At 35.0% G+C, this 17,094-nt stretch overlaps 3 protein-coding genes and 1 pseudogene across 5 annotated transcripts; 3 read left to right on the top strand and 1 right to left on the bottom strand.

Moving 5' to 3' along the window:
• Positions 1-777: 777 nt before the first annotated feature.
• Positions 778-2,369, top strand: HDA7 (histone deacetylase7; the record flags this gene model as incomplete). The annotated part of the gene is made up of 5 exons (NM_122951.1): positions 778-1,302; positions 1,384-1,812; positions 1,896-2,038; positions 2,132-2,222; positions 2,328-2,369. 5 exons carry the CDS (start codon positions 778-780, stop codon positions 2,367-2,369), a joined length of 1,230 nt encoding a protein of 409 aa, NP_198410.1.
• Positions 2,370-4,601: 2,232 nt separating this feature from the next.
• On the top strand, positions 4,602-7,414 carry PAA1 (proteasome alpha subunit A1). The gene is made up of 9 exons (NM_122950.4): positions 4,602-4,797; positions 4,873-4,967; positions 5,125-5,206; positions 5,294-5,390; positions 5,530-5,588; positions 5,733-5,815; positions 6,559-6,654; positions 6,832-6,891; positions 6,981-7,414. The coding sequence occupies exons 1-9, from the start codon at positions 4,722-4,724 to the stop codon at positions 7,071-7,073; spliced, it is 741 nt and encodes a 246-aa protein (NP_198409.1). The 5' UTR covers positions 4,602-4,721; the 3' UTR covers positions 7,074-7,414.
• A 969-nt stretch (positions 7,415-8,383) lies between these two features.
• Positions 8,384-10,667, bottom strand: AT5G35580 (Protein kinase superfamily protein). 2 transcript variants are annotated; one of them, NM_001344111.1, is made up of 4 exons: positions 10,136-10,667; positions 9,905-10,040; positions 9,685-9,821; positions 8,384-9,475 (listed from the first exon to the last, which is right to left on the bottom strand). In NM_001344111.1, exons 1-4 carry the CDS (start codon positions 10,544-10,546, stop codon positions 8,639-8,641), a joined length of 1,521 nt encoding a protein of 506 aa, NP_001330708.1. In that variant the 5' UTR covers positions 10,547-10,667; the 3' UTR covers positions 8,384-8,638. The 2 variants fall into 2 exon arrangements, with proteins under 2 accessions (NP_001330708.1, NP_198408.2); NM_122949.3 differs by having other exon boundaries at positions 8,491-9,475; positions 10,136-10,525.
• Positions 10,668-13,494: 2,827 nt separating this feature from the next.
• Positions 13,495-16,362, top strand: AT5G35575 (annotated as a pseudogene; the record flags this gene model as incomplete). Its single annotated transcript has 1 exon — positions 13,495-16,362.
• Positions 16,363-17,094: the final 732 nt, after the last annotated feature.

Here is a 17,094-nt window from a genome sequence, read left to right as displayed (position 1 = left end):
TTCTTTAGGAAGAATTATCGACTTGATCCTCTCGGTTTAGTTCCAGTAAAAAACACGAATCACTACACTCGAATAAAATCTAATCTGATCGGTCAGAAATTTTTGATTTTGTTTGGAAATAGAATAAAGAACCCTATACAAATTAAAACGAATTGATCCAATCAACTTGTACCAAAGTGAATCGAGTTACTAAACCAATATTTTGAATGCAAACTAATAGTTTGTTCTTGGTTTTATTTTGTCTTTGTACGAACACGAAAAAATTCACAAACCTAATTAGATCAAACCCAAATTCCACGATACATTATGCTAAACAATATAAACCCTAATTATTTCAATACATAGATCACATGGATGGTCATCACTGGAGCATTTTTCAAAGTGGAGGGTTGTCCTAATTATTTATAGTTTTAGTAGTAATTATATCGGATTTAATTATCTCCATGCAACATCATGCAAAAAAGCATTGTAAAAATAAAATAGGGCGAACAATAATACAATATAGTTGACTAATTTAATTTTTTTATTTAATTTAACTACTCAAATGTTATTAGTTATTATTACTTTCTCAGTCAAACTCGAAGTGTTAAACACTATTGTTACTGAAATTAACCGCAAAAAAGAATCCTCTAACCGAATAGAATCTAACTGAAATAAATAATCCACATTTATTGTTATCTTAACTAAAACAATAAATACAGAAAAAAGAGTAGCAATAAAATCAAATCGGAGATATCTCGTTTCTTGGCGGAAAAAGAAGAAGCAGAGAAAGTGACGATGGCGAGCTTAGCCGACGGAGGAAAACGCCGCGTCAGTTACTTCTACGAGCCAATGATCGGCGACTACTACTACGGCGTTAACCAGCCAACGAAACCTCAACGAATCCGTGTCACTCACAACCTCATCCTCAGCTATAACCTCCACCGCCACATGGAAATCAACCACCCAGACCTCGCCGATGCTTCCGATTTCGAAAAATTCCACTCGCTGGAGTATATCAACTTCCTCAAATCCGTCACGCCGGAAACCGTAACCGATCCTCATCCTTCCGTCTCTGAAAACCTCAAGCGCTTCAACGTAGATGTGGATTGGGACGGTCCTGTCTTCCATAACCTCTTCGATTATTGTCGTGCTTACGCTGGTGGTTCTATTAGCGCCGCCGCGAAATTGAACCGTCAAGAAGCCGATATTGCCATAAACTGGGCCGGTGGTATGCACCATGTGAAGAAAGATAAAGCTTCTGGCTTTGGTTATGTCAATGACGTTGTGCTTGCGATTCTCGAGTTACTAAAATCTTTCAAGGTACGTAACTGTTTATTTGATTTTCAAGATTAAGAGTTGATTGTTGAATCTTTGATGCTTTAATAATTTTGATTTTGGTAGAGAGTTCTCTACATAGAAATTGGTTTTCCTCATGGTGATGAAGTGGAAGAAGCATTTAAGGATACTGATAGAGTAATGACTGTTTCTTTCCACAAAGTTGGGGACACCGGAGACATAAGTGACTATGGGGAAGGGAAAGGACAATACTATTCACTCAATGCACCATTAAAGGATGGTTTGGATGATTTTAGTCTTCGTGGTTTGTTCATTCCTGTTATCCACAGAGCTATGGAAATCTATGAGCCAGAAGTAATTGTTCTTCAGTGTGGTGCTGATTCTTTAGCTGGTGATCCGTTTGGTACATTCAACTTGTCTATCAAGGGTCATGGTGATTGCTTACAGTACGTAAGATCTTTTAATGTTCCTCTCATGATCTTGGGGGGTGGAGGTTATACTCTTCCAAATGTTGCTCGTTGCTGGTGCTATGAGGTTTCTCCTTTGTAACTTGGACTTTGTGTTTTTCATATTCATGCAATTCTTTGTTCTGAAAAAGTGCTTTTTAATTGTTGCAGACGGCGATTGCGGTTGGAGAACAACTTGACAATGATCTCCCAGGCAATGATTACATGAAGTATTTTCGTCCAGATTACAAGCTTCATATATTGCCAACCAACAGGCAGAATTTAAACACACGATTAGATATTATAACAATGAGGTAACCTTTTAAAAAGGCTGATCAGTTTGGTGCCAATATAGTTGAGATGTTTACAACTTTTGCTTTCTAAACCTCTTTGTAAATCCATTATAGGGAAACTTTACTAGCGCAACTTTCTCTAGTAATGCACGCACCTAGTGTACCGTTTCAAGACACTCCATCAAGCAGTCAAGCCACTGAAGCGGTAAAATCTTTATTCATTCGTTCATTACTACTTTATCTTTCTCATTACTGGATATGTTTTAATTTGTCCAATGAGGTTATTAAGATTCGCATGACATATCTTTAGGCGGAAGTGGACATGGAGAAGAGAAATGATCCACGCATTTGAGTGCAATCCAAGTTATGAACCAGACTCTAACAACGATTAGCATTTTCTTGGATAAGGCAAATGGTAAAGTAGTGTCATAGGAGAAGGATTCTTCATATTCAAATTTCACCTTTTTCTGAGTTTGTTCTTAGAGCATGTACAGAAAAGAACGATTGATGTATAAAATCAACATTGTAGAGATACTACAATAACATTCAAATATTATAGAAAGCAACAGATTTTTGTTGACAAAAGTCTCCACAAATTACATATAAGGCACATTCTGCAACAATTCAATGTAAGAAAGAGAGAACAAATGCATGGTAAGTTACAACTAATGATATCTATATCTATATGCAGCCTGTTCAACTAGGAAAAATCAACAATTACACACATGGAATTTTTCATTGTGATAAGAAATCAGATTCTTTAGTCCCTTAGTCAATAAAATAATCACGAACCAGCAAAGTATATGACTCAACAACAAGAGTCCTGATATTGCATATCCCAAGACCATAAACTCATCACATAATATATGCTAATTATTACCGAAAAATGAGCTTCTTAATGCCTAAAATTCTGATTTGAACTTGGCTCGTACGCTCATAATTTAAAGCTCAGCCAAGAACATCATGATAGCCAACAGAGATGCATACACTTTCTTGAATTAAAATCCCAGATCACAATGAAGTAAAGTTATCTAAGTAAAATTTAATTATTTTCAAAAAAAAACAATATTCATGGCTTTTGTTCATCATTCCTTTCTTGAATCAAAAGGTTATATATTTGATGAGAGTAAAGAACAGAATAATGATACAATATACATTCTCTTATATAGAGATGAGATTTCCTAATCAAAGATAAAACCTAAATGTAAATCATATATATTTGATAAATGTAAATATTACTAAAACTAAGATATGATAATATTTTAGATCCTTCTGCAATCTTCATGATTTCCATATTCTTGGGCGATCATCTCAACCATCAATGATTGATTTCCAGTTTCCCCAATAAAAGTAGCTTTAATTCAAATCATAATAGGATAATCAGTTCTTAAATACTTTGGAAAAATATATGGATAAAATCAGAAAAATAAACCTCTTTCAAATAGGAATAAGAAAAAAAATAGGAATTAATCATTTTGATTTTCTAGTTGATGTATTGATCATATAGTTGAGTATTCTTATAATGTAAATTAGCCGATCAAGATTTAAATATACTTTTTAAACGTTTCTTTTTAAGCTGATTAGGTTTTAGAAATTCTAGGGGAATTAGTTTCATGAGTTTTTATAATTTTGTTTTGCAAATATTGTTCAAAAATCAAAAATCATTAAAAATCTGAAAACATATTTATGGCCTAAAGGCTAAAAGTTGGATATAATTTATTTATTTTCGGTTGGATATATTTTGCTTAGTTTTATCCCGTGTGTATTTTTTCCTTATTTATATATAGTAAACGAGAACGTAGACAGAACAGAGTTGGGATGGAGACAAAGAAGAGAAGAAGAAGAAGAAGGAGATGATTTTCTTAACAGATGATCTATGGGCAATTATACTTGCGAGATTACCACTAACAATCATCACCACTTCAAAACTAGTTTGCAAGCAATGAAATCGCTCATAGAATCTCCCTTTTTCCGCAAACTTTTCAACACCCACCATCAAAACTCTCATTCTTCATGGTCAATCCTCTGTAGAGTCCTACCTGAAGAAGTCGTGGCTCACTACGAAAGCGAGACTTGGGGTCTTTCACGATCTCTAGGTTCTTACATTTCTTCTTTCATAACCCACAAATTCAATACTCAATTCCCATACGTTACACTCGTCGTGGCTTACACTCATGTTGGATTGATTTTGATCAGTTCTTGCAACAAATTACTAACTTACTATGTGGCTAATCCGATCTCAAGACAATGTGTCGATAATATATCACTAAAATTTTCTTCAAAAGTTTCTCTAAACTGTATTACAATGTTTTCACAAACTTTCATCGATACCTAAATAGTTTATATCTTTATTTTCATAAAAATTTGTGATTAAAAATAAAATTCGTTAGAAATTAGAAATTTTATTAATCTTTGTAATAAGAAAGTAAACTTATAACAATTTTAAAGTATCTTTTTAATATTTTCCATTTTAATTTTAGTTAAATACATATTTTTCTTCCTATATGATTGATTGCATCTTAAATCGCATATCTTAAAGTGGCAGAAGAGTAAATAAAGTGGTCATCAAAGGGCAAAATAGTAAAAACACCACCTCGACTCTTTTTTTCTTCTGTCTTGGACATAAAGCTTGATTCAATTCCATTCCTTATTGTTATATACACATCTCTGATTCAACTCCACCGAATTCAGAAGATCGAAGAAGATGAGTAGAGGAAGCGGCGCTGGTTATGATCGTCACATCACTATCTTCTCACCGGAAGGTCGTCTCTTTCAAGTTGGTCAGTACTCTCCGATTCCCACTCTCAATTCCTTTTCGAGCTCTGAAAACTGAATACACACTTTTGCTTTTGTAGAATATGCCTTCAAGGCCGTGAAAACAGCTGGTATTACTTCAATCGGAGTTCGTGGGAAAGATTCGGTTTGCGTCGTTACCCAGAAGAAAGTTCCTGTGAGTGAATCTCTCTTTTCATTGTCTCTCGTTTTTTTTAGGGTTTGCAAAAAAGTTGCGTCTTTTATTGAACCATTGTATGGATTTAGGTTTCTAGTAGATTGAGGATTGTTGGTGTATCTTACCCATTAGGGTTTTTGTTTTTGGGTTGGGACAGGACAAGCTTTTGGATCAGTCTAGTGTTACACATCTGTTCCCTATCACCAAGTACATTGGATTGGTAGCTACTGGCATTACAGGTTCGTTTCATGACCCTTTTATCTCCTCTTAAGCTGTAGAATTTATTGCTATGGATGGTAATTTGAACATGTGAATTTCGTTTTCAGCTGATGCAAGGTCTTTGGTTCAACAAGCAAGGAATCAAGCAGCTGAATTTCGGTTCACTTATGGATATGAGATGCCTGTTGACATTCTTGCTAAATGGTATCGTTGCTAATCGACTTGGTGTCTCTTTTTTCAGATGGTTCTTTAACTTCTTAGTGGAGGCTGGCTTATAGTTATTGATCTATCTAGCTCTTCTGTGATAAATGGTGTTGCTGATAAATAACTATTTTACTTACAGGATAGCGGACAAGTCACAGGTCTACACTCAACATGCTTACATGAGACCCCTTGGAGTTGGCAAGTTTGCTATCTTTTTCTTTTCTTAAGACCAATCTAGACATTAGTGCCTACTTGTGTTTGATGCGTATTATATCACCTTCACGTTTTGATGAATATTATTGGCTGACAAAAGGAATTTTCTTGTTGTCTCTCTTTATGAAGTCGCTATGGTAATGGGTGTTGATGAAGAGAATGGTCCCTTACTTTACAAATGTGACCCAGCTGGACATTTTTACGGTCACAAGGTATTATCTATCACTCGTAGCTTATACTTTAACTAAACTTGTCTTCTAATACTTACTGTTTTGATTGCTTTTGCTGGCCTGCATCAAGATTTATTGATAACATATCTGAATAATATCGTCTTACAAGCATATTGACATACACTACACACTATTTACTGCTTGTCACTAACATAGAAGAAAATGCCTCAGTCTATAAGTCATTGTGATAAGCATAAACGAAAAAAGTATAATATGACTATAGGAGTGAGTTAGTCATAATTGCGGAGAGTTTTGGTCATTTGGGTTGTTTGTGGTAAGCCTTTCAGACTTTGGGATAGGTTTGGGTACTCTATAAGATAGCATAACTCTCACTTTAGTTCTTTGTATCCGGTTGCTCCTGGGTTCATTAGTTTACTTGTTTTCATTTGTAGATTTACAGAGAAGAATAAAGGAAACTTTTTCAATCCTGTCTTTCTCATTTCGCTGATCTTAACACTTTTTAGGAATCTTATGTATAAAGGTTTTTAAGCATCGTGCTCATTTCTACTTTTAGTAACTGATTGATCCTAGGTTGAAACAAAACACGTTTTGTGTATCTATTCAATGACATGACTACATACAGGTTACACATGAGTCTTCTGGACTATATGACCAAGATCTCTAGAGGATAGGATATACAAAAAAATTATTCTCTCTCTCAAAAGTCGTAGATATTTCATGTTAATTGAAAAGCAGCTAATAGACAAGCAACTGTATTCGTGCAGGCAACTAGTGCTGGTATGAAGGAACAAGAAGCAGTCAATTTCTTGGAGAAGAAAATGAAAGAAAACCCATCTTTCACATTTGATGAAACCGTGCAGGTAAATTATTTGCATTATCTTTCATATTTTCCCTGCTTATGTTCGAATACGGTAACATATGTTCATTTAGCTGCTGATTACTTGTGCTGTTACTTTGTAGATACAAATCTATTAATATTCTTGATGAAGTACCAAATGCACATTGTTCCTCACGTTGATATTTTTATACGTTTGTAGACTGCCATATCGGCTTTGCAATCTGTTCTTCAAGAAGACTTCAAGGCTACTGAGATTGAGGTATACAAAACTCTTCTCGTATATGATGGCAAGTTTATTGTATCATTTGTGGGTTATATATCTTATCAAACCGTTTGGTGAAATGATAGGTAGGTGTGGTGAGAGCAGAGAACCCGGAATTCCGTGCATTGACAACGGAGGAGATTGAGGAGCATTTGACAGCCATTAGTGAACGAGACTGATCAACTTAGTGAAACAAGTGTGAGTTACGTTGCTTCGCTTCTATCAGACATTCCTCTAAAGTGACCACTCTCCATCGATCTTTTGTTTGGTCTTCCTTCCATAATTTAATTTACTTAGTCAACCCAGCAAACTTGAAAAACAAAAATGCACTGTAATGCTTAAGGCTGTGAGAGTTTCCGAGTCTTTTGACTCTTCAGAAATGACACCAACTTTACTCATATCATCACTTTCTAGCTTTTTATTTCTATCGTTGCAGTTGCTGTGTCTTCGTCTTCACCAGTTCTTAAACTCGAATTCGTTTTAAGGTTTCAGTTGTTAGAAAGTGAGGGATCATTCTTACCTTTCAACAAAAAAGGTTTAGGTTATGGATTCCAATTTTTTAGGATCAGTCAAAAATTTTAGGATCAGTCAAATTTTTTTTACATCGGCATAATGCTTAGGGCTGGGCATAAAATCCAAAAATTGATCAAAAATCCGGCTCCGAAACCAAACCGAACCGAATAGTCACAAAATCCGAATACATAATGGATATTCCTATCTGAATTATCCGAAACAAATCCGATCCGAACCAAAAATTGAACGGATATCCGCTAATCCTAAATAAAATTATATATCTAAAAATATTAGTTATAATTTATATCCAAAAAATACTAAATAGCAAAAATATCCGAAATAACTTTACTGTCCGATTTTTTTACTTTTATTTGTTAAAATTATACAATGTTTTGCAAAATTAAACCAAATTTTAGTAAAATTAAACGATTTTTATTAAAATTGTACAATTTTTTAATTTGTTTTTTTTTTAAATCAAAAACTGATCCGAAACCGTTCCGAATCTAACACCATCCGAACCGAAACCGAATTCGAATAATCATATAATCCGAACGGATAATAAACTCCCTCATCCTAATTATCCGAATCTAAAATAACCCGAACCAAATCCGCTCCAAAATCCGAAATTTTCATTATTAATGCTTGCAACACCCAAAATCACTCCTAGATAAACTTACTTGAGCCTAGTTGAAGGCCTATAGGCTATATGAGATGATCATTTTGCCCTGTGGCCTCTTAAACTTTAATGTCAATTATTTACAAAAGGAAAGTAAAGTGATCCTGAAAACTATCAATTAAAAAGTGAAGTATGTGTACATCATATAGGTTCGTGTCAAGCATTACAGACATAATGATTGTAAGTTTAGATAGTACTTTATCAAACTCCAGCTGTTAGAGACGTGGATGACTTAAAAAACATATAGACGAGTGATCTATAACGCGTCTTTCTATAACACCAAATGTATTTTTTTCTTTTCTTTAGGACCAAAAGTTATTACAACTTGATTAGAAAAACAACAATATGTTTAACACTTTTGCTTTCTTTGATTGAAGAATCAAACAAGGAAAAAAAAATCAACTTTACCTCTAACCAAAACCTATTCTAGGTATAGAAAGCAAAACCTAAACTAGATTTTTTTTGTTTTTTTGGTGGTAAGAATGTATTACTATTTACATCTTATGTAAAAAAAATGAAAAGATTACGAATTGAGGATAGAAGAGAACTCAGTAGTCAGTACCGTTCCCCTCCGGCCTCGTTACGCATTGGTGAATTATATCCGTTTCTCAAAGTTATCCGGTGGTTTCTTGCCGTGTGTGCGGGCGACCGGAACTTTTGATGGTTATCAGTCGTGGAAACGTTGCGAGGCTTGTCGAAGTTTTGAAGACTTGTCTCTTTAACTTCACGGCGTGTTTTGTCGAAGTTTTGAAGACTTGTCTCTTTAACTTCACGGCGTGTTTTGTCGAAGTTTTGAAGACTTGTATCTTTAACTTCACGGCGTGTTTTGTCGAAGTTTTGAAGACTTGTCACTTTAGTTTCACGGCGTGGCTTGTCAAAGTTTTGAAGACTTGTCTCTTTAACTTCCCGGCGTGGCTTGGTAGGAACGGTGTAAGTGAATATCCCAATGGGAATATCATCTTTGTAATCTTTGATGTCTTGGAGAACGGAGACAACAGTGCTAATGTCTGGCCTTGTCTTTGGTCGGTACCTTAGGCATTGATAAGCTAGAGTTGCTGCCTTTCGTGCTCCGGTCTCTGAGTACTGATCTTCAAGCCTCGGGTCCATTATTCTCCCGAGTTTACGTGCGTCGTTGAGCATTGGACGAGCCCACTCAACGAGGGTTTCTTTTCTTGATGATCTCGCTATGTCCACCGATTTCCGACCTGTCAACAGCTCAAGCAACACCACTCCAAAGCTGTACACATCACTCTTAGCCGTTAAATGACCTGTCATTATGTACTCTGGCGCCGCGTACCCTTGTGTGCCCATCACGCGAGTCGACACATGTGTATCATCGCCTTGTGGTCCGTCTTTTGCTAGCCCGAAGTCCGAGAGTTTCGCTGTATAATCCTGAAAAAAGAAATCAAAACATCAAAAGTCTATTCAAATCCAAAAGCAATTATAATTTTGAATGGTGACCATGGATGTAATTTGCGGTTCCACCATAATTTGAATAGAAAGAAACAAATATGTCCATTTTAGGTTATTGTCCGCTCTAAAACTAAAATGGTCTAGTTTGGTGTAACCCTTAAGATCAAAAAAGAAGAATGCTTGCTTACAGAATCTAACAAGATATTAGAGGCCTTGAAATCGCGATAGATGATGGGCTTCTCGGCTTCATGTAGAAACTGTAGACCCTTTGCAGCTTCATAAGCGATGTTCAACCTCGTTGTCCATGGCAGCGGTAGGGAGCACCCTGAAACAATTTCATCAGTTCTGGTTCTTAAAATGAAATGATCATTTCTATTTGATGGTTACAATAAAAAAAAGTCAACTCACTTCTGAAGAGTTGAGACTCCAAACTTCCACGAGGCATGAACTCATAAACAAGAAGTCTATGTGCTTCCTCGCAGCAATATCCGATCAGCTTCACCAGATTCGGATGCTTTAGTTTTCCCAAACACATAACCTCCGTCTGAAAAAAATCACCCCAAAAATAATATTAGTTAGACATTTAGACTCAATATTTTTGTATCTTAAACAGAGGACTAATGAAATGAATGTACGAACCATAAACTCACGGTGACCTTGAAGACCATCAAGATCAAGAAGTTTAACGGCAACGGGCTGAGCCTTAAGACCAGGACGGAGCTTGTCATCGATGAACCCTTTATGAACCGGACCAAACCCTCCTTCACCAAGAAAGTTGCTAGAAGAGAAGCTTTGTGTTATGACTCTAAGCTCTGCTTGTGTGAACACGTGGAGATCCGAGCCGGCGAGGGAGATTGAGAGATCTTCGGACAAGGTAGTGGAACTTGGATTACTTATGTCTAGAATCGACAATCCAAGAAACGATTTCTGTTTGGTAATCACACGTTCACCATCATCTTTCTTTGTCTTCTTGGGAGAATATATGTTGTCTGGATCTTGGAAACACAAAACCATCAATGATCTCCAAGATGATTTCTTCTTCACCGCCATTGTTTTGTTTGTGGAGGTGTTTTTTTTTCTTTTTCGAAATCTTCTAATGGTTTTGGTTTGTAATGGGAGAAAGAGATTTTAAAGTCGATGAGAAGAGGACCAAGACTTTGTATATTATTTCCTAATTCATATTTACTAACAACTATGTTACTTTCCTTACCAAAAAGGCAAAAAATTAGTGTTTTCTATTATGGGAAATAATAGTTTAATTAGAGAAAGAGGACGACGACTTCTTGAGGTAGGTTTATACTTCTTTCTGAAGTTTTAACCACGCTTTGACATTGTCATGTAATTCATGTTTAGACGAATAAGTTCTTAGTCGTGAGTGGACGGCTAAAAAGGAGAAGAAAATGACATGTTAACCTTTTTTCCTATAGAATTGTGAATACAATTAGATAATACCTTTTTCATACAATGATAGTTAGAATAGTAAAATTTTCTAATGGATTAGCTTTAGGAAAAATTAGCAAAAAAACATAGAAAACATGTAGTTTATTAGTTTTATGTTAATTAATGCCGTCAATGTGTTTCTTACCGAATTGATAAAAAAAAAAAAGCCCGAAAACATATGGTTTGGAAAAGCATTTGGATACTTAGAAATGTAAAAGATGAAGATTTATCAAAATGTCTATTACTATACTATATGTTTTTCAAAGAAACTAATAGATAGTCTATTATATAATTTACACTAATTTTCAGTTATTTGAATTCGATTTTTTTTTTTTTTTTTTTGAATATTTGGAAATTCAAAATTAAAAGACCTACATTTCCTACATGCGAGACCCACACTAGAATAAATTCATTTTATTTGACGAAGAAATCTCTCCCAACGTGTCTAAAACTCAATACCTTTATCTAAAAAATTTATTATTGGACCAACAACTTGTTGGTTATTTGAATTCGATTTGCCATCAAATATTCAAATATATCATTAGAAGTAACGGTAAATCTTCTTAAGACTAAATCCGAATATATTATAGTTTTTTTTAATATTAGTTAGAAATAAATTTAAAGAAACATTCTATGAGAATTGCACCCTATCTAATTCTACAAGAAATATAGTAAGGTCAAAATCAAGAATTAGTTGTCAAAATCATAGAAATTTCATTAAAATAAAAATATGATTTGGTAGAATTGCAATATGCGAGCGAGTCAAGCTTCTAGAAACACTAAGATAAAATATTACACAAATTATGTGAGCGCGTTGGCGAAGAAGGCGACTTGTTCACTCTGAGTTGTTGACATTTGCATTGTCCCACACAATGACGTAACATCATATGGAACTTTTTGAATTTGAAGCGGTTTTGAACGATAATAATTAATAGAATTTGCTAATTTGGTCGACTTTTTCTCTTACTTAAAATTAATGTGTACCGATTTCTACAATAACTACGTTTTGATTTCACGATGTAAAAATAATTGTTTCAAATGTTTTAGATGCATGAACTAAGGAAAAATATATCGAAATTTACCTACCACACTACTTTAGTGATGGTTTACATACCATAAGGGGGCTAGTCACGCGATCAGTCTAGTTTCTATGTCGCATGTTCAAGCCCTCATGCAAGCATGGGCCATGCTTGATAGTGAATTTTGTGGGGAGAGACCCTCATGCGACGTACCGGATAGAGGTCGGGAACTCTTTAAACTTGTTGTGTTAAGTTTCTTGGTCAATCAATCAAATGATCCGCACATCAAAAACTCTTAAGAGTATTTAATATGTGTGGCATAGACAATAATGGATAAGAGAACTTATAATTTCCAAGAGTTTTTTCTAATGTTTTCATGCCTATGATAAGTCAAACGATAAGATATATGTCAGGTGGTTTTAGTTACGAACCACCAATATTTTTGACATGACGGGAACTATCGAGTAACATTACATCTATCAAGATTTTAGGGATTGCATCTTTATAGGAATTTCATTGGTGGTTTCTAAATATAAGTTTCTTAACATTGAAACAACAAAAATAATATTATTTAATTATGTGTGTTTCTTAAATATTTTAGAAATTCTCTTAAAATTTTTTTATATAAGGTATTTTGGAGATGGTTTCTTGTTAATCAAGAAACTCACACATTTTTTTATAATAAAATTTATCTCTTTAAAATAAGAAACTTAAGTTTAGAAACCATTGATGAGGTTGCTCTTAGATGCATGAAAGCTGCCACCTCAAAATCAAATACTGACGTATCAATTGTTTAACCGACTGCGACGCCTGAGATGAAATTAATATTACATACTTTAGTTTTGGGTTTAGGGAAATTACAGGTTTCGCCTCAGAACCTCCTGATATTAAAAAAAAAAAAAAAATTGCTCAACCGACTGGCAGCTAAGGACGTATCATAGTTCAAATTGTTACCATAAATAATTTTTTTTGCAAGTAAAATGTTAAAACAAAAAAACGAATTTATACTTATGTCAGTTTACTTGTGTTCAACTACAATTAATTGTTAGCAAATTGTTATCGCATACAATTATTTATCAGTTATGACTATTCATTAATACTAACAATTTTATCTTATCTTCATCTTTAGGACTAATTATGCTAGGAAAAACGGTCATTTCATACCCCAGCTAAAGTAGTATGTTCAATTCATACCCAACGTTTGTTGTTGTGCAAATCCATACATTAACAAACCAAATTTTCAAATTCAAATCCCAAACTCACACCATTCATGTCAATACATGCCTAAGCCGTGACGGTGTTACGAAACCGTTAACGGTTGCTCACGTGGATGCCACGTATGACACGACGTCGTTTTAGATGAAAGAAGAGACAAACAAATTTTTGTAAAACGACGTCGTTTTTGTCGTCTTAAATCACCTTCTTCTTTTTTCTTTCTTTTTCTTTCACGACGACAATGTTCCATAAGCATCTATCGTGAAGAGCTTATATTAGTGGAATAGGAGTTCCAGCTCATAATCTCTATTGTGAGGAAGGAAAATGAGGTAATTTTCATTCAAATTTATGGTTTATAAAATTTAGGTTTTTTTTTATCAAATCATCAAATTGCGAGTGTATTGTTATAAAATGTAATGAATTCCTTTGGTATTTCTATAGTTTAGATGAGATTGTGGAGTTTTTTTAGTTGATAAGCGATATGTAATTTTATGAACACCAAGTGTTCGATAAAATGTCACAACCAAAAACTCACTTTATTTCTTTCTTATTCAGCACTGAAGATGCAGTTTTTCAATGCTACTACGGTGGGAACTTTGTTGTAGAGAATGGGATTAAAGTTAGTTATGTTGGAGGAGGTATTCTCAGCCTTGAAAGCAAACCACAAGTAGTATTGACTAATTTGATGGAGTCATTGAACGAATCTATTTGGCAGCAACGAATTTGGTATAAGCTTCCATATGAGGAATATTCAGAGCTTAAGCAATTGTGCAATGGAGATCAAAACTTTCAAAGAATGTGTCTTGCCGCAGTTTGGACAAAAGTTGTCGATATTTTTTTGGAGAAAGAAGAAAATGGTGATGCTGGAGATGGTTCTCATGTTGATAGAGTTGTTGGTGATGGTTCTCATGTGGATAGAGCTGTTGGTGATGGTTCTATTGGTGATGGAGCTGCTGGTGATGGAGCTGTTGGGGATGGTTCTGAGTGTGATAGAGTTTTTATTGACATGGAAGCAAGAGTTGAGCAGAACTTAGCAGGCTTTGTTGATGAAGAAGAGCATGATAATGATGAAAGTACCCCTCTGAACTCAGATTGTGAGGAAGGTGAAAGACGATATGTTAGATGCAAGAAAGGTAGTGGCGATATTAGAATAGAGCAAGTCTTTGACAGTATAGCTGAGTTTAAGGAAGCTGTGATTGACTATGCTCTTAAGAAAGGAGTCAATATTAAGTTCACAAGATGGGGATCAGAGAAATCTGAAGTAAGGTGTTCTATTGGAGGTAACTGCAAATTCAGAATTTATTGTGCTTATGATGAAAAAATTGGAGTGTACATGGTGAAAACATTCATTGATGAGCATGCATGTACAAAGGACGGGTTTTGCAAAGTTCTCAAGAGTCGGATCATCGTAGATATGTTCTTGAATGACATTAGGCAAGATCCAACATTCAAAGTGAAAGCAATGCAAAAAGCTATTGAAGAGCGGTACTCATTAATTGCCTCCAGTGACCAGTGTCGGAAAGCTAGAGGAAAAGCATTGAAAATGATTCAAGATGAATATGATGAGCAGTTTGCTAGAATACATGATTACAAGGAACAACTTTTGGAGTAAGTAAAATATCTTTAAATCGATTTTGAATTTGATTCTTGTTTTTGTTTACAAGCTTATCTAACTTTGAAATTTGTTGTTGTAGAACAAATCTTGGTTCAACAGTGGAAGTTGAGACAATCACTATTGATGGTATAGTCAAGTTTGATAAATTCTATGTGTGCTTTGATGCTCTCCGGAAAACTTGGCTTGCGTATTGTCGCCCAATAATTGGCATAGATGGATGTTTTTTAAAAAATAATATGAAAGGACAACTCTTAGCAGCTGTAGGAAGAGATGCCAACAACCAATTCTATCCGGTTGCGTGGGCAGTCGTGGAAACTGAAAACATAGATTCTTGGTTGTGGTTTATTAGGAAGCTGAAAAGTGATTTAAAACTGCAAGATGGAGATGGTTTTACTCTTATTTCAGATAGGCAAAAGGTTCGTTTACTATATCTAATGTTCTTCTCATTTTGAGACTATTTTTAACATTGTTATAACAAGTGCCATTTAACATGTCAGGGTTTACTCAATACTGTTGATCAAGAGTTGCCTAAGGTGGAACACCGGATGTGTGCACGCCATATATATGGAAATCTTAGAAGAGTTTATCCTGGAAAAGATTTGTCAAAGAATTTGTTCTGCGCTGTTGCAAAAAGCTTTAACGATTATGAGTATAATAGAGCCATTGACGAATTGAAGCAGTTTGATCAAGGTGTGTACGATGCAGTAATGATGAGGAATCCACGCAATTGTAGTCGTGCTTTTTTTGGCTGCAAATCAAGTTGTGAAGATGTTTCTAATAACTTCTCTGAATCTTACAACAATGCGATTAATAAAGCAAGGGAGATGCCACTAGTGGAGATGTTGGAGACAATAAGACGACAAACTATGATTCGTATTGATATGAGGTTGAGAAAGGCGATTAAACATCAAGGAAAGTTCACTTTGAAAGTAGCCAACACCATCAAAGAGGAAACAATCTATCGTAAGTATTGTCAAGTGGTTCCTTGTGGAAATGGACAGTTTGAGGTTCTTGAAAATAATCATGGCTTTAGGGTTGATATGAATGCAAAAACATGTGCATGTCGAAGGTGGAATATGACAGGGATTCCTTGCCGCCATGTCTTGCGAATCATATTGAACAAAAAGGTTAATCCTGAGGAACTCGTCAACTCTGATTGGTACTTGGCATCGAAAAATTTGAAGATATATTCTGAGTCAATCTCAGGAGTTAATGGTATTGGATTTTGGATAAGATCAGGTGAACCTAGGATTCAACCACCACCACGACCAACAGGTACCAAAAAGAAAGAAAAAAGAAAGAAGGGCAAGAATGAGTCTCCAAAGAAGAAGAAGAAAGGAAAAGGAGTACAAGAGCCTCCAGAAAAGAGGACCAAAGTTTCAAAAGAAGGACGGAGCATTCGTTGTGGACGTTGTAGTACCGAAGGTCATAATACAAGAAGTTGTCCTAGTGTGGGAGTCGTTAACAAAAGGTGGCCAAAGAAGACACCTGATGGAGTTAGTCAGTCTATGAGTATTGGTACCAATGAAGGAACAAGCCAACGACCAAGCCAACCATCACAGAATTCTCATTTTGACTAAGGTAATATAGGTTTTTTTCAAGATAATTGTGCTTGTCGGTTGCTCTAGTTAATCATGTTTTTTTTGGGATTTTGGCAGAATTTAAGTGGAATGAAGAAAAGTAATGAGACGTAAGAATGTAGGCTTTTGTTTAAGTCTGAAGAGATTGAAAGTTTTTGTTATAATCTCAAGTGAACTCTTAAGTTGTGTCCGGATTAAATGATAATTGTTCGAAACTTGGTATTGCTATTTAAGGTTTCTTTTGGTCTGTTTTAACAATTTCGATCTCATTCCAATTTCAAGTGATGAAAATACTACCAGACAATCTCATAAATATTACAAGTTCAAGACAAGACAATACAATCTCTTAACATAAATATTACTAGATACTCGTAGCTTAATATATAGAATTTAGTGGGTTTTGTTACCAAGCCTTAGATGCTTATGGAACATTGTCATCGTGAAAGAAAAAGAAAGAAAAAAGAAGAAGGTGATTTAAGACGACAAAAACGACGTCGTTTTACAAAAATTTGTTTGTCTCTTCTTTCATCTAAACGACGTCGTGTCATACGTGGCATCCATGTGAGCAACCGTTAACGGTTTCGTAACACCGTCACGGCTTAGGCATGTATTGACATGAATGGTGTGAGTTTGAGATTTGAATTTGAAAATTTGGTTTGTTAATGTATGGATTTGCACAACAGTAAACGTTGGGTATGAATTGAACATACTACTTTAGCTCGGGTATGA

Source organism: Arabidopsis thaliana, chromosome 5, assembly GCF_000001735.4.
Source record: "Arabidopsis thaliana chromosome 5, partial sequence".
NCBI lineage: Eukaryota > Viridiplantae > Streptophyta > Magnoliopsida > Brassicales > Brassicaceae > Arabidopsis > Arabidopsis thaliana.
This window is presented reverse-complemented; position numbering and strand designations above follow the sequence as displayed.

What these genes read in the sequence shown, in the direction of transcription:
- AT5G35580 (NM_001344111.1), bottom strand. Translation starts at nt 10,546, where the DNA reads ATGGCGGTGAAGAAGAAATCATCTTGGAGATCATTGATGGTTTTGTGT. An exon ending in AAGGTCACCGTGAGTTTATG is followed by an intron (nt 10,041 to 10,135) that starts GTTCGTACATTC and finishes GATTTTTTTCAG; the next exon opens with ACGGAGGTTATGTGTTTGGG. An exon ending in GGAGTCTCAACTCTTCAGAA is followed by an intron (nt 9,822 to 9,904) that starts GTGAGTTGACTT and finishes AAATTGTTTCAG; the next exon opens with GGTGCTCCCTACCGCTGCCA.
- PAA1 (NM_122950.4), top strand. Translation starts at nt 4,722, where the DNA reads ATGAGTAGAGGAAGCGGCGCTGGTTATGATCGTCACATCACTATCTTC. An exon ending in GGTAGCTACTGGCATTACAG is followed by an intron (nt 5,207 to 5,293) that starts GTTCGTTTCATG and finishes TTTCGTTTTCAG; the next exon opens with CTGATGCAAGGTCTTTGGTT. An exon ending in TCAAGGCTACTGAGATTGAG is followed by an intron (nt 6,892 to 6,980) that starts GTATACAAAACT and finishes GTGAAATGATAG; the next exon opens with GTAGGTGTGGTGAGAGCAGA.